Genomic DNA, 14,206 nt, shown 5'->3' on the forward strand with positions numbered 1-14,206 from the left:
CCCATCCAGCTCCCTGCTTGTGGCCTGGGAAAGTAGTTGAGGACAGCCCAAAGCTTTGGGATCCTGCACCCATGTGGGAGACCTGGAGGAAATTCCCGGCTCCTGGCTCCGGATTGGCACAGCACCAGCTGTTGCGCTCACTTGGGGAGTGAATCATCAGACGGAAGATCTTCCTCACTATCTCTCCTCCTCTCTGTATATCTGACTTTGTAGTCAAAATAAATAAATCTTAAAAAAAAAAAAAGAGGGAAAGAAATTGCCACAAAGAATTCTAACATCTGGGTGCTTTCAAAATTATACATCCAATTATAGGTTATAGGTTTTAGTCACGACTGCATACCTGACCCCAGCTTGTGCCCACTAGGAGGCAGAAAAAGGTGGCTCAACAGTATGATTCCTGCCACCAGTGTTGGAAGCCAAGACTGAGACCAAGTCTCCAGCCATCAGTGTTACACACATGCAAGGAGTGTGCCCCCAGCAGGCAGTAGATGTCCTCTCCCTAATTCTGCCACTCTAATAAATACAAAATAAGTCCAAATTTCAAAAACAAAAAATACTCTGAGAAGTAAAAACAAAATTACAATTACTGATTTTAAACTGGGATGAGGGCAAGTCAAATTATGAAAAAAATTGTGAATTAACTGCCACTGGAACTAGTTTTCTGACCAACCACATTGGCACCTCAAACCAAGCATTTTTTTTTTTTTTATCAAAAACACATTTTGCCTATATCAGGTTTCTGATGGCGTAGGCAGTTGGAATGAGCACCGTGGGAGGTAGCAAGTAATGACTCAGATGGTGAGGTCCCTGCCATACAAAGGGGAGACCTGGACTGAATTCCTAGCTCCAGGTTGTGTCCTGGCACAGCCCTAGCTATGGTGGAGTGAACTGGTCAAAGTGAAATTTTTCTCTCTACCTTTCAAATAAAATTTTTGAGGGGGAAAAAAAAAAGCTTTCATAGGGAAGAAGGATCCCTTTTTCAATCCTGAAACTGATCCTTCAAGAGCAATAATCAAGTAAGGACAATATTAGGAATGATGATGGCATAATATTCCCCAGAAAAGAGGATATTTGAAAAAGTTTCTGTAAAAGTGGAATTAAGGGGCTGACATTATGGCATGGAGGGTTAAGCTGCTGTACCCAATGCTGACACCCCATATGGGATCTGGCCGGAGTGTTGGCTCCTCTAATCGAACTCCATACCAGTAGCCTGGGAAAACAACAGAAGACTCAAATGCTCAGGTGCCCGACCCACATTAGAGAAGCGCCAGCTCCTGGTTCCTGGCTTCAGCTTGGCCCAGTCCAGGCAGTTTCAGCCATCTGGGACAGAAGATCCCTTCCTCCATTCTTTCCTGTTTCCTTCTCTCAGGGTAATTCGGCCTTTCAAATAAATAAGCATATATTTTTAGTGAGAATAAAAGGCCATTTTTATACAAAAAAACAGAAAGCCATGCATACTTTTCTCATTATATATGTTTTAACTTTGAAAATGTTTCAGAGTGCAGATTATTAAACTGAATTGCACAAATTGCCAAAAATGTCAGTAATCTAATTTCTAACAAAGAAATTCTTCTGGAACAGCTGGTATCCAGCGATGGAGCTACAATTCTAGACACTGATTTTAAGTATTTTGAGTGAAAAAAAGGATTCCTCTTTAAACTTCCATCTCAACCACAATGAACACACAAAATAATTGAGCAACTGAAGGAAACTATTTGAGTACGATAACAGCCAAAACAAATTCAACCTTCTCAGTGGTTTTATACTCTACCAAAAGTGTTTGTTCATGCGTTATTTCCCTAATTTTTTAAAAAGTTGAATACAAAGTAACAACAAGTTCTAATGGTCAGTTCTTCCTAGAAAGTAAACAATCAACATGTCCCAAGTTAGTTCTGTGCCTTTAAGCCCCATGTTCCTTTGTCATTTCCTGCCACTCAAAAAGTTGGTGTTAGGGTGCTCACGCCAGGAAGCTAAATGATCAGACTGTTCACTATGGCAAAACCATCAAATGAAATGCTAAAAGGTTCTTAGAAAGGTCAGAATGATCGCAGATGCAGAAATAAATATATCTAAGAAACAATAAGGTTAAAAAACAGACTTACAAAATATTTTTTCAAATGGTCTTACATGTGATACATATTGGAATTTTCCCCAGTAAATCAACAACCACAATTTGAATATATAAGATGATAAAATATATGCAAAATTAACTTTCTGAAAATGGCAATCGAAAGAGTACCATTACTGGAAACTCCCTCCATCTAAGACACATCTTCTTAAAATTTTTTGTGACAGATAATTTGTATAACAAAAAAAAACATTGTAAAAAAATGAACAGCAGGGCCCAGCGGTGTGGCTTAGCAGCTAAAGTCCTCGCCTTGAACACGCCAGGATCCCATATGGGCGCCGGTTCTAATACCGGCAGCTCCACTTCCCATCCAGCTCCCTGCTTGTGGCCTGGGAAAGCAGTTCAGGACGGCCCAAAGCCTTGGGACCCTGCACCCGCGTGGGAGACCCGGAAGAAGTTCCTGGATCCTGGCTTCAGCATCAGCAGAGCATTGGCCGTTGCGCTCACTTGGGGAGTGAATCATCGGACAGAAGATCTTCCTCTCTGTCTCTCCTCTTCTCTGTATATCTGACTTTCCAATAAATAAATAAATCTTTAAAAAAAAAAAAAAAGAACAGCAAAATTTAGCCTTTCACATATGTCAAATAACTATATAAAGAGCATACCGGGCCCGGCGCGGTGGCGCAAGTGGTTAAGTCCTCGCCTTGCACGCCCGGGATCCCATATGGGCGCCGGTTCTAATCCCGGCAGCCCCGCTTCCCTTCCAGCTCCCTGCCTGTGGCCTGGGAAAGCAGTTGAGGACGGCCCAAAGCTTTGGGACCCTGCACGCGCGTGGGAGACCCGGAAGAGGCTCCTGGCTTCGGATCGGCATAGTATCGGCCCGTTGCGGCTCACTTGGGGAGTGAATCATCGGATGGAAGATCTTCCTCTCTGTCTCTCCTCTCTGTATATCCGCCTTTCCAATAAAAAATAATAAAAATAAATCTTTAAAAAAAAAAAAGAGCATACCTGCTTCAGCAGACTTTTGACATTGCCAGAGATGATGTGCTGACAAATGAGTTTCTGAACTCTGGGATAAGATGCCCTGTCAAGCTGTGTTAAAAAACCCAAACAAAAGCCCTAGAGAGAAAACACAAATCAGCATAACACTAATTATCCATCTAAAACAGCAGTCCAATTTAAGTTATTAAGTTATAAGTTATTAATAACGTATTTATTTAAGTTATTTATTAACTTATTAAGTCCAATTTATTTATTTAAGTCTAACTTCTTCAGTGGTGCTACTTTCTAGAACTACTTTTAGATATGACAAGGTAGCAGGAAAAGGCAAGACATCATGATATGAAGTGCTCTGGACTCAGATAATTAGAGAGCACAGATACACCTGGAACAAACAACCCCGTTCCCGTTACCCCACGTGGAACCCTATCACCAAACACTGAAGTCAAACAACTTTAGAAAGACCTCATAGAGCGAGCGCTGGATGTTGCCACATGGATTGGTAGCTGCAAATCGCAGGGCCCTGCAAAGAGTCCGGAGGCTGTAGTGAGGTCTATGGCCGGTCCCATCCACCAATTTCGTCCCAGACTCTTTCCGCAAAGCTGTGTAGAAGCTGCAAAGAGAAGGGTCCAGAAATTTTATTAACTGGATATTTATTATTTTGCTAGTTTCTTCATCACAAAAGATTCAAGGAGCCTGCTTATAATTGCCCCTTACTTGGGGTTTTATACATCAGAAATAGTCAAGCTTATGTATAGCTTCCTGGAACAGCATCAAAAGCTCTCGGTATTCTTAAAACATATTTTATGCATACTCAAAGGCTACCTTTCAAAATAGTAAAATAAGTATCTGTTTCCTCTGGGAAACTGTGAAGCGTAAGCTGCAACTCCTCTAGTGAAAAGGTATTGACAGTCGAGGCAAGAAGCTGCTGTTCCCTAAGGACAAGTCAGCAACACAGGATAGGCACTGTGAGAAGAATACACCAAGTTCAAACCCAAGCTTCCCAGCTGCCGCTAACCTGGACAATCTGACTCGCTGTACAAGCCACAGTGGTAATAAGCACAACGAATAGCGAATGCAAGATATTTTCGAAAATATATGATTATAGCCAGTATCAGTAATAATAACATATTTAAAAGTATAACAGTATGATGGCAGCAACTACTACCATCACCACACTTCAGACCAGATGAAACGAAGAAATTTCAGATCGAAACAGGAATTTACTGCACTTCAAAAATCTGTGAAATTCATTATCAGTTCCTACATGATCAATGGAATCAGTACATGTCATGGATGAAATAATAGTTCTGGCTCAAATAAAATTTGTTTTTCCTTCTGTGAACAATCCTTTCATGATAAGCTGATAGAAAATAGGACTTTAGGTCTTCTAATCTCTGAAATCTGAGTTATAATTTACACTCAGATTCCTAAGCCTCAATGAGAACACAAGGTTCCTTAGAATTGGTTATCTTTACGTCTACAAGCAGAGCTCTATGAGCAAAACCAGGATTTCAGCTCTTTGGCTTTTTTAAATTAATTCACATAATCACTCACTATTCTGACAGGTACAGATAGACCAGGCACAATTTCTCATGCCCTGATTCACTCCCTTACGGCCTGCTGGGTTCAGAGGATCCAACCCAGACTACCCACATGGATGCCAGCACCTTCACCTGCTGCCTCCCAGGGGGTGCACTACCAAGAAGCTCAAGTAAGGAGTCAGACTAGAGCAGGGATCTCAATTCCAGGTTCTAGGAATCAAGACTGTCTTACTTATTTATAGTATATCTAGCACCTGAGCATTCAGAAGAATATTCATTGGGATCTGAAAGACATACAGCAAATGAAGAAATCTGCCCAAAATGACAGTAATTTCTGATAAAACTACCACTGGAACTAACATTTACTACCCATGAAAGACTGAAAACTTCCCATATTTAAAAAAAATGGGATAAGTCTAAACTAAAGCACCAACCTGTTCTAATTTATTCACTCAAGCCTCTATTAATTCCATACCTGACACATTAATTACATGCACCTTTCCCCATTTATAACCAAACAGCAACAAGAAAATATTTCATCAAGACATGTCAGAATGCAAGCCATCCTCTCCGCCAACAATTTAAACTTCTAACTAGGAATTCAAAGGTAATGAGGAAAGTTACTTATAATTGTTTACTTTGTAACAGTTCCAAGCTTCCCAAACAGTTTTCTTGGGAAACCTGGGGTAGATCTTACAAGATTCCACTTAGGGGGAGAAAAATCTAAAAACAAATCTTCAATCAGACTTCACAAGTTAGAAGCAAAAAGTGTGTATGTGTGTATGCACACATGTATGTGTGTGTGACACATTTCAAAGTTTTCAGAGACAAGCTGAGGCAAACCTACTTTATAATCCCTTGAACTGTACTCTTGTTCACACTCAGTCCTTTCAGATAATCCACGATAAGAATTTGTAAGTCTTCTTTACTTTCTAATTCTTCTACATAAATTTCTGTGAACCTGTAAGACAATTATTACACAATAACCACCTTTTAGAAAGTTAATATTGCAGTGATGACAGAAAAGCATGACATAGAAAAGTAGATGTTCATCTTAATAGGTTATAAAATATCTCAAAAAAATGCTTAAATATCTTTCAATGATATAAACTGATCATAATGACAAGGATTATTAATGTCATAAAGAAATGTTCTTATTATTTCATTAATTCTGTGCAATGAATCTTCTCTATAAAATTCATACAACAATTAGAAAAATAAAACACCCTCAGTCTCAAGAGTTTGATTATAACTATATATAACACTGAAAATAAACCCTTTCCCACCATGAAAAAAAGAATTAGAAAGTAAACTCATTAATATAATGCCTAAAATTTCCTTCAGAATCTTTCGTTGCTTTTACAGTGTTGAGAGGAGATTTTAAAATCGTTTATCACTAGCCGGTAGAGCTTGGGTTGCCTGGCCCAGATCCTAGGGCCTGCCTTTAAGGCGAGTGTTGGTTCGTGAGCCCCAGTGGTGTGGGGGATCTGGCAGGACTCAGGTCACCTAGCCCGGATCCAGGGGCCTGCCTGCAAGATGGGTGTTGGGTTTTTGAATCCCAGGAGTGGGGGGATCCAGCAGTGCTTGGGGGCCAGGCAACTACATGCATATGGGGTTCCTGAGCCCTGGGGGTGGGGGATCCAGACACCTCTCACATTGTTAAAAGAAGTCTTTTTGAAAGCTAGATGGCTACTTCAAGAAGAAACATTTTTATTTTCAACAATATTCATGAGCCACTAAGTATCAAACTAAAACCCAAACTTCTCCAGTGTTACAGACTTTCCTTACTACCACTACTCATAAAAAAACTTAATTGACAGTGTCGGAAGTATATTTCCTCTATCAGAGGTCAAGAAAATTCACAACCTGTGCTGCTGCTTGGTTATGTTATCATTACATCTATCCCCTTACCTGTTTCTTATTCCTGGGGGCAGATTTCTTTTGCCCACATCAGTAGCTGGATTCATGCAAGCAAATAAGCGAAAGTCAGGATGACGAACCAGTGGCTCTGTTAAGAGAAACATTATAAATTCTCAATAATTCATAGCAATCATGTAAGAAGTTACAGGTCCTCAAAGAAGATTATCCACATCTATGGAGTCCCAAGTATAGTCACCCGCCTTTACAAACTCAGCTGGTTGGTACTGGCTCTCCACTCTGCCCTTGCTTTTTCTGAAGCCCCACTGAAATCATTTTTCAGACCTATATGTATGTATCAATCTGCACAACCATTCCAGTCTCTCATGCTGCGTTTGTTCAGTGTGAATTTACCTGTCATCATAACATACGTGGGTATATTTTGCTAATATGTGCCTATCTATCATCTGAAATCCAACTGCCCTGACAAAGCCTCTTCTTTGCATGCCCCACACCACCTGACAACAACTCATAAAACTGATATTCAAGAAGGAACAAATATAATTAGGAGGGTTATACAATCCACTTAATCAAAGCAATCTCACTCTGCAGTAACCAGAAGATTTGGTACCAATTCAAGGGGGATGAAGAACTACCTGTGTCTCCTCGATCCAGCAACACCAGAGAGCCAGAGGATCCTTCCAATAAACCACTCAGACATTCTAACGTTTCAGGAGCAGCCAAATTAATTTCATCCAACAGGATCCACTCCCCTTTCTTTACTGCCTGAACTAATGTGCCCTAGAAGAAAGTAAAACATCATGTTAAGATTTCATTTCAAACATATACACACTCAATATGGGCTGTTATGCAAATACCAGTATCTTGAACTCATAGAACCTAGCTAGGTATGTCAGCAGAGGTAAGGCCAAGTAAAAGATTCATGTACTTTATTTGAAAGGCAGATTCTTACAGAGAGAAGGAGAGTAAAGAAAGAGAACTGATTCATCTTCCATCACTTGGTTCATTCACTAGTGGCTGCAATTGCAAGAGCCAGGAACTTCTTCCAGGTCTCACACAGGGAACCAAGTACTTGAGCCATTCTCCATAAGCAGAGAGCAGGATAGGAAGTGGAACAACCAGATATAGAACTGGCGCGCATATGAAATGCTGGCGCTTACAGGTAAAGGATTAGCCTAAACAGTCACTCCGCCAGACCCAAGTAAACATCCCAAATAACCAAAAAAGCCTAATACAGACAGGCAATAAAAATGGAGCTACTCATTACATGGATGGTCAAGTAAATGACAACTTACAATGTATTTAGGTGTTTAAATGCATGCAAATACTAACCAAAAGCACCTAAAATAAATACAACATCAGGATACATGTAGAATAAAGTTCAGATGAACCTCTGAACTAAGAGTGTAGATAAACATAGCTTCTCAAGGTTGCTGAGAATTACTTCAATCCATCTTTACTCAGCTCTCTCTTCAAATACTGCTTCCAAGAGTTAGAAAAAATTTCTTAACATCCAATCAGCTAACATTTCAAAAACCGTTTTACTACTGGAGACAGATCCATCGTAATTTTGTCTTAATGCTTAGTGAAAAAGAGAATCATCCACAAACTTAAATGTATTAACTCCTACTGAACTGTTAAGTCATAAAATATAAGCTTTCCTTTGAAAACATTTGACATTTTCATTGGTTATTTTATAGATAATGTTACTGAGACGGATGTTCTGGCACAGAGAGTTAAGCACCCAATTACAATGCCAGCGTCTGAGATCAAAGAGCAGGTTTGAATCCTGCTAGACTTCTCCCAATCCAGCTTCCTGCTAATGCACCTGGGAAGGCAATGGACAATGGCCTAAATGCTGGGAACCTTGCCACCTATGTAATACATGATGGAATTTCTGGCTTCTAGCTTCAATTCAACCCAGGTCTAACTACTACACTGCAGGTTGGCCGAGTTCTGCAGCAAAGGAGCTCTGAAAGTATAGTCAACCAGAGCTAAGATTTTTTCTCTGTATCTCTCCTATCACTCTGATTTACAAATAAACATCTTTCATTATTTACAAATACATCTTTCAAAAAATCATATCAATAATGACAAAACTTCCCAAAACCATGAAAATACAGTTGAATAAACTTTCATCAGAACATAAACTCAATGACTCCAGTCTCCTCTAGGCACACTCTAAAGAACATCACAGAATTAAAAAACCTAAGTCATGAATACTACTCCAGTAGCTCCCACCCATAGTATCAAAGGACCACAGAGTAGAGCTATCCTTGATCAGCCCAGGGACTCCAGGAATGCCTGCCGGTCTCTTTCCCAAGACCATAAATGAATTATTAGTACTCTCTACTTGTGCTTAAATGCATCTTTATTAACAATAACGGTGACTCTCAAGATCCTATGATTACAAAGAACATTTTGCATAATGTTTCCTCTAAATCATATTTTATTAAGATTGTTTAAGTCTTACACAAGAACTCCTAAAAATACTGATTTTTATAACTGAAAAAATACAATAAAAACCTCAACACTGTAAGTCAATATTTCCTTAATCCAAACAAGCAAAAGTAATACCTCTACAAATGCAAACAACAGGGCATTTTCAGTCATTTTCATCTGCTGTTGAGCATGGTTGAGTCTAAGACCAAAGGCTTCCCATTTCTCCTTTAAAAGCAATCCTGAAAAAAAGAAATAATGAGTTAACACACATTTTGAGATTCAACACATACAAACTTTTCTGGTTTCTTTTGTCCTTATTGTGCCTCCTTTGTCTATTTTTTCTATTTCTGTTTTTCTCTTCTACCTGTATCTTCAATCTGCTGGTCCACTCCCCAAAAGGTTCCAAAAGACCCAAAAAGGCCCCCAAAGCCAGGGCTGAGCCAATCCCAAGCCAGGAGCTTCTTCCAGATCTACCACATGGGGGCAGGGTCAAAAGGACTTGGGCCATCCTCCAATGCTTTAATCCAAGCCATTAGCAGGGAGCCAGATTAAAAGCAGAGGAGCTGGGGGCCCAGCACAATAGCCAAGTGGTTAAATCTTTACCTTGAATCTACCAGGATCCCATATGGGCTCCAGCGTATGTGCCGGCCGCTCCACTGCCCATCCAGCTCCATGCTTGTTGCCTTGGAAAGCGGTAGAGGAAGGCCCAGGGCCTGGGGACCAACCCAACAGCCATGTGGAAGACCTTGAGAAGGTTCATGGTTCCTGGCTATGAACTGGCTCAGCTCCAGCTGTTTCAGCCACATGGGGAGTGAAACAGCAGGCAGAAGATCTTTCTCTCTGTATCTCCTTCATTTGTACATCTGCCTTTCTACTAAATATAAATAATTTTTTTAAATGAAGTAGTAGTAGAGCAGCCAGGACTAGAAATAGCACCAAACAGGGTGCCAGTGCTCCAGGCAAAGGATTACCCTGTGAGCCACTGCACCATCCCTTACGACATTTTGTACATCAGGGAGTTAACTGAGCTACCAAACTGCCCTGGCATAGAACTTGATCCTTTAGAAGTAGCATCATGGGCCTGGTGCAGTAGACTAGTGGCTAAAGTCCTCAACTTGAACGGACCAGAATCCCTTACAGGTACCGGTTCTAATCCAGACAGCCCCGATTCCCTTCCAGCTCCCTGCCTGGGACCTGGGAAAGCAGTTGAGGACAACGCAAAGCCTTGGACCCTGCACCTCCATGGGAGACCCAGAAGCAGCTCCTAGCTTCTGGTTTTATGCTGGCTTAACGCCAGCCGTTGAGGCCCCTTGGGGAGTAAATTAGCAATGGAAGATCTTCTTTACTGAGGAGGGCAGTTACTAATCACATGATGTTTATATACACATCAACAGCTGTTTATTCAGGACACAGTACTACAACTATGGCAACAAAACTACAATATTTGTCACTGCTTCAACAGCCCTCGGAGCTACACCATGCACTCTTTTCTCTTGATTCTGCTGTCTGCCATCAGCCTCGCACCCCCACCGAGCAGTCTTGGTCACACCCTCACCAGTCTCGTTCTCTTTTGCATCCTTGTTGGCAGCAGACTTGTACACATGCTGCATCAGTTTGAGGAGATCGTGCCACCGTTTCTGCCTATAGCAGGTCTGAATGTGTCCCAAGAAGGTAAAGTTTTGTTTCTTGGAGAATGTCTGCACGAAAAGTTCTTCAAATGCCTCCCGCAGGGGTAGCCAAATCAGCCTATGGTCCACTGGTTTGTAACTAAAACAAAAAAATAGGTGTGATTCACAACTTTCTGAGGCCAGTGGAAAATTAAACAGCAGAGCTCAGAATTCTCCAAATCAGAAATACTACCAAGATACTTTACATCCAACTTAAGTCTTAAATTCTAAACTGCTTTCCCCAACCTGCCCAAGCCCAGCAAAGGGGTTACAAACTATATGAACAGATGAAGATTATAAAAAAATTTTAAGAAGCTCATAGTTGAAATAAGAGGTGTGTCATTTGTTTTATTATTATTTAAATTAAAATGTGTACTATTTACTAAGACTAGTAAATAGTAACATATACCATATTTTATTAAGTTTCACCAAAAAGTTTTCAGCTTTTTATGGCTGAAGATATTACATACTGCAATGGAGGGACACTGAGATAAAGTTTATTTCCTAGACGAATAATTCAGTTTAGAAAGTAAAAAGACAACAAATTTTTAGCAAACTCTAGCATAATAGAATTATTCTTACTAATTCACCACCCTTACGGGAAAGACAAACAGATGAGTAAAAACCGAGCACCAACACTGACCATCTCTACTGAACAATCAAGACCCAATAAAAAATGGCATGGAAGCCTGAAATTGCTTGACTCATTTGTCTTAAAGCACCAATTTTTTTTTTAAAATACCTATTTAAAATACGAGCACAGGGCCCAGCGGAGTGGCCTAGCGGCTAAAGTCCTCGCCTTGAACGCACCGGGATCCCATATGGGCGCCGGTTCTAATCCCAGCAGCTCCACTTCCCATCCAGCTCCCTGCTTGTGGCCTGGGAAAGCAGTTGAGGATGGCTCAAAGCTTTGGGACACTGCACCCATGTGGGATACCCGGAAGAAGTTCCTGGATCCTGGCTTCGGATCGGCAGAGCATTGGCCGTTGCACTCACTTGGGGAGTGAATCATCGGACGAAAGCTCTTCCTCTCTGTCTCTCCTCCTTTCTGTATATCTGGCTTTCCAATAAATAATAAATAAATCTTTAAAGAAAAAAAAAATACGAGCACAGTAGCCTAGTACAAAATCCTCACCTTGGACGCATTAGGATCCATATTGAACGCCAGTTCTAATCCCAATGGACATGTTTCCCATCCAGCTCCCTGTTTGTGGCTTAGGAAAGCAGTGGAGAATCGTCCAAGGCCTTGAACCCCTGCACTAGCATGGGAAACCCAGAAAGAAGCTCTTGCTTCCTGGCTTTGGATCAGCTCAGCTCTGGTCACTGTGGCCACTTAGGGAGTGAACCATCAGATGAATAATCTTTCTCTCCTTTTCTCTGTTTGACTGCCTTTCCAATAAATTATTAACTCTTCATAAAAAATTAAATAAATATATGCATAAAACTCATATTTATTTAAAATGCAGAACTACAGACAAGAAGAGGTAAAAGCAGAGAGAGATCTTCTACCCCCTAGTTTACTGCTTATGTCCACAATGGTCAAGGTGAGCTGAGCTGGGACAGCCAGGCCAAAGCCAAAATCAGGAGCTTCAAATGGATCTCCTGTGTGCTACAAATGCCCAAGTGCTTGGACCACATTCTGCTGCTTTCTCAAGAACATTAGTACGGATCTGTATTGGAAGTAGAGCAGCTTGTACTTGAATCAGCACATATGTGAGGAATTACCACCTATGTAGGCTGCTACTTCAAGTTTGCAATAATGACTTGCAGAAAAGTTAAGATTAAGGATGGTAGGACTCTAGATAATTCTTCAGATCAACTGCACTATACAGACAATATAAATGACTTTCTCACTCTCTTCCAAAGCATCATCTTTTAATTTTTTTCTAGGATTTATTTATTGGGGCTGCTGCCATGGCAAAGTACACTAAGTATTCACAAATGGTGCAAGTAATGCATATGGAAACCAGTCTGTGTCCTCGCTGCTTCACTTCCCATCCAACCCTCTGCTTATAATTTGTAAGGCAGCAGAGGATGACTCAATTCCTTTGGCCCCTGCACCTAATGTGGGACAGCCAAAGAAGCTCCTAGTTTTGAACAAGCATACCCTCAGCTCTTATGAGAGTCTGGGGAGTGATTTAGCACACTTATCTATCTCTTTCTGTAACTTCACCTTTCAAGCAAAAATTAAATTTTGGGGAAAACAAAGAAGTGTGGACAGCCCAGTGTCTCATGAGTCAATTTTTTTTTAAACTTAAAAAGCAACTTACAGAGCAAGAGGGAGAGACAGGACGAGAAACTGTCCGCCTGCTGCTCCGCTCATCAATGGTCTGGCCAAAACCAAGAGTCTGAACTCCATCCAGGTGTCCACATTGAGTGGTAGGGCCAATGTCCTTGGGCCATCTAGGTGGTGCATTACCAGGGACATGGATCAGAAGTGCAGCTGCCAGACTCAAAACGAGCAGCCATCTGGTGTGCTTTTTGGAGGTTTGCCCTGAGTCATCATGGTGCCATCCCCAGGGTATCCTCTTTGACAGCCTCAACACAAACATCCACATACCCAAGAGGCCCTCGATACATTGAAAAATTCCCTACTTTTTCAGGAGGAGGGTACAAAACTTTAAGCAATTTTCCAAAGCTAATTTTAGACTTTTTTGAAAAACAGTACTTTTACCTCAAGCAGTAATCATAAAAGAACAAAAAAATGTTACACCACTTACCCTCCAAGTAAGTCTGCAGTGTCACTTTGTTGATTCATATTGACAACCCTCAAACGGTGTCCTTTAAAACATAGAAGTCCAGTTAAGTTCAAACATCAAAACGACTGGGGATTTCCAGTATGCTCCTTAAGGATGTGGGAATAGCACAGAGCAAATTCTGGAAGCATTCTTTTTATTCCTTTTAATGACTGTCAAAAACTTTAAATATGATTGCGTTTCATAATTCACACATCAACAAACACAAAAAGATTCAGAGGGCATGACTGCTAGCGGATCAGGTAACAGGAAATGTGTCAACAGTTCCATGTCAGCAAATTAGGATCAAATAGCCACAGAAGGGCAATCTTATTTAGCCTTTAGAAGAAACCAAGCATTCTGTTGTTGCAAGGTGTGGGGACTATAAACCAAAGTGTTTGGAGACAAACAAAAAACATTACAACAACAAAAACTATATGCATACAAGGAATTTTCATGATGCTAATGGAAAATATACATAATAAAAAGTCATGCACGATTTCCAATTATTTTTCCATAAGTGTTCTGACACCGAAACATATATTCAGAGCCCAAATCAAAAATGAAATATAAAATAGTATCAATCTGTTAATGATGGCTATTTCCAAGGAATGAGAGCAATTACCTGTAATGTGACCCAAGTACTGAACAGCAGAAGTTTTGCCAGTCCCAGTCTCTCCCACCAGCAACACTGGCTCTGCCCTGCTGACACACACTGCTAGCTGTTCAATGAGAACACAGGATGGCCGTGTAGCAGCAAATGTAAGCCTCTCTCTAAGAAAGGGAAAAGACTCTTAGCAAGTTGATTTTAAACAATTCACAGCAATGGTCCTCATGCTAGAACTTACACTCTAAAAATTAAATGGTGTCTCT

At 40.7% G+C, this 14,206-nt stretch overlaps 1 protein-coding gene across 3 annotated transcripts in view; it reads right to left on the reverse strand.

The window, feature by feature from the left end:
• MDN1 (midasin AAA ATPase 1) overlaps positions 1-14,206 on the reverse strand; it is a 132,679-nt gene that overhangs the window by 93,360 nt on the left and 25,113 nt on the right. For all 3 annotated transcript variants that reach the window (XM_040983773.1, XM_040983772.1, XM_040983771.1), the window contains exons 14-22: positions 13,959-14,107; positions 13,319-13,379; positions 10,487-10,698; positions 9,067-9,170; positions 7,125-7,269; positions 6,523-6,619; positions 5,459-5,572; positions 3,533-3,680; positions 3,077-3,187 (exon numbers count right to left, since the gene is read on the reverse strand). In XM_040983773.1, coding sequence (XP_040839707.1) covers positions 3,077-3,187; positions 3,533-3,680; positions 5,459-5,572; positions 6,523-6,619; positions 7,125-7,269; positions 9,067-9,170; positions 10,487-10,698; positions 13,319-13,379; positions 13,959-14,107 — 1,141 coding nt within the window. The remainder of the gene's footprint in view (positions 1-3,076; positions 3,188-3,532; positions 3,681-5,458; positions 5,573-6,522; positions 6,620-7,124; positions 7,270-9,066; positions 9,171-10,486; positions 10,699-13,318; positions 13,380-13,958; positions 14,108-14,206) is intronic.

Source organism: Ochotona curzoniae, unplaced genomic scaffold, assembly GCF_017591425.1.
Source record: "Ochotona curzoniae isolate NIBS_2020 unplaced genomic scaffold, NIBS_Ocur_1.0 contig_3819, whole genome shotgun sequence".
Classification (NCBI taxonomy): domain Eukaryota; kingdom Metazoa; phylum Chordata; class Mammalia; order Lagomorpha; family Ochotonidae; genus Ochotona; species Ochotona curzoniae.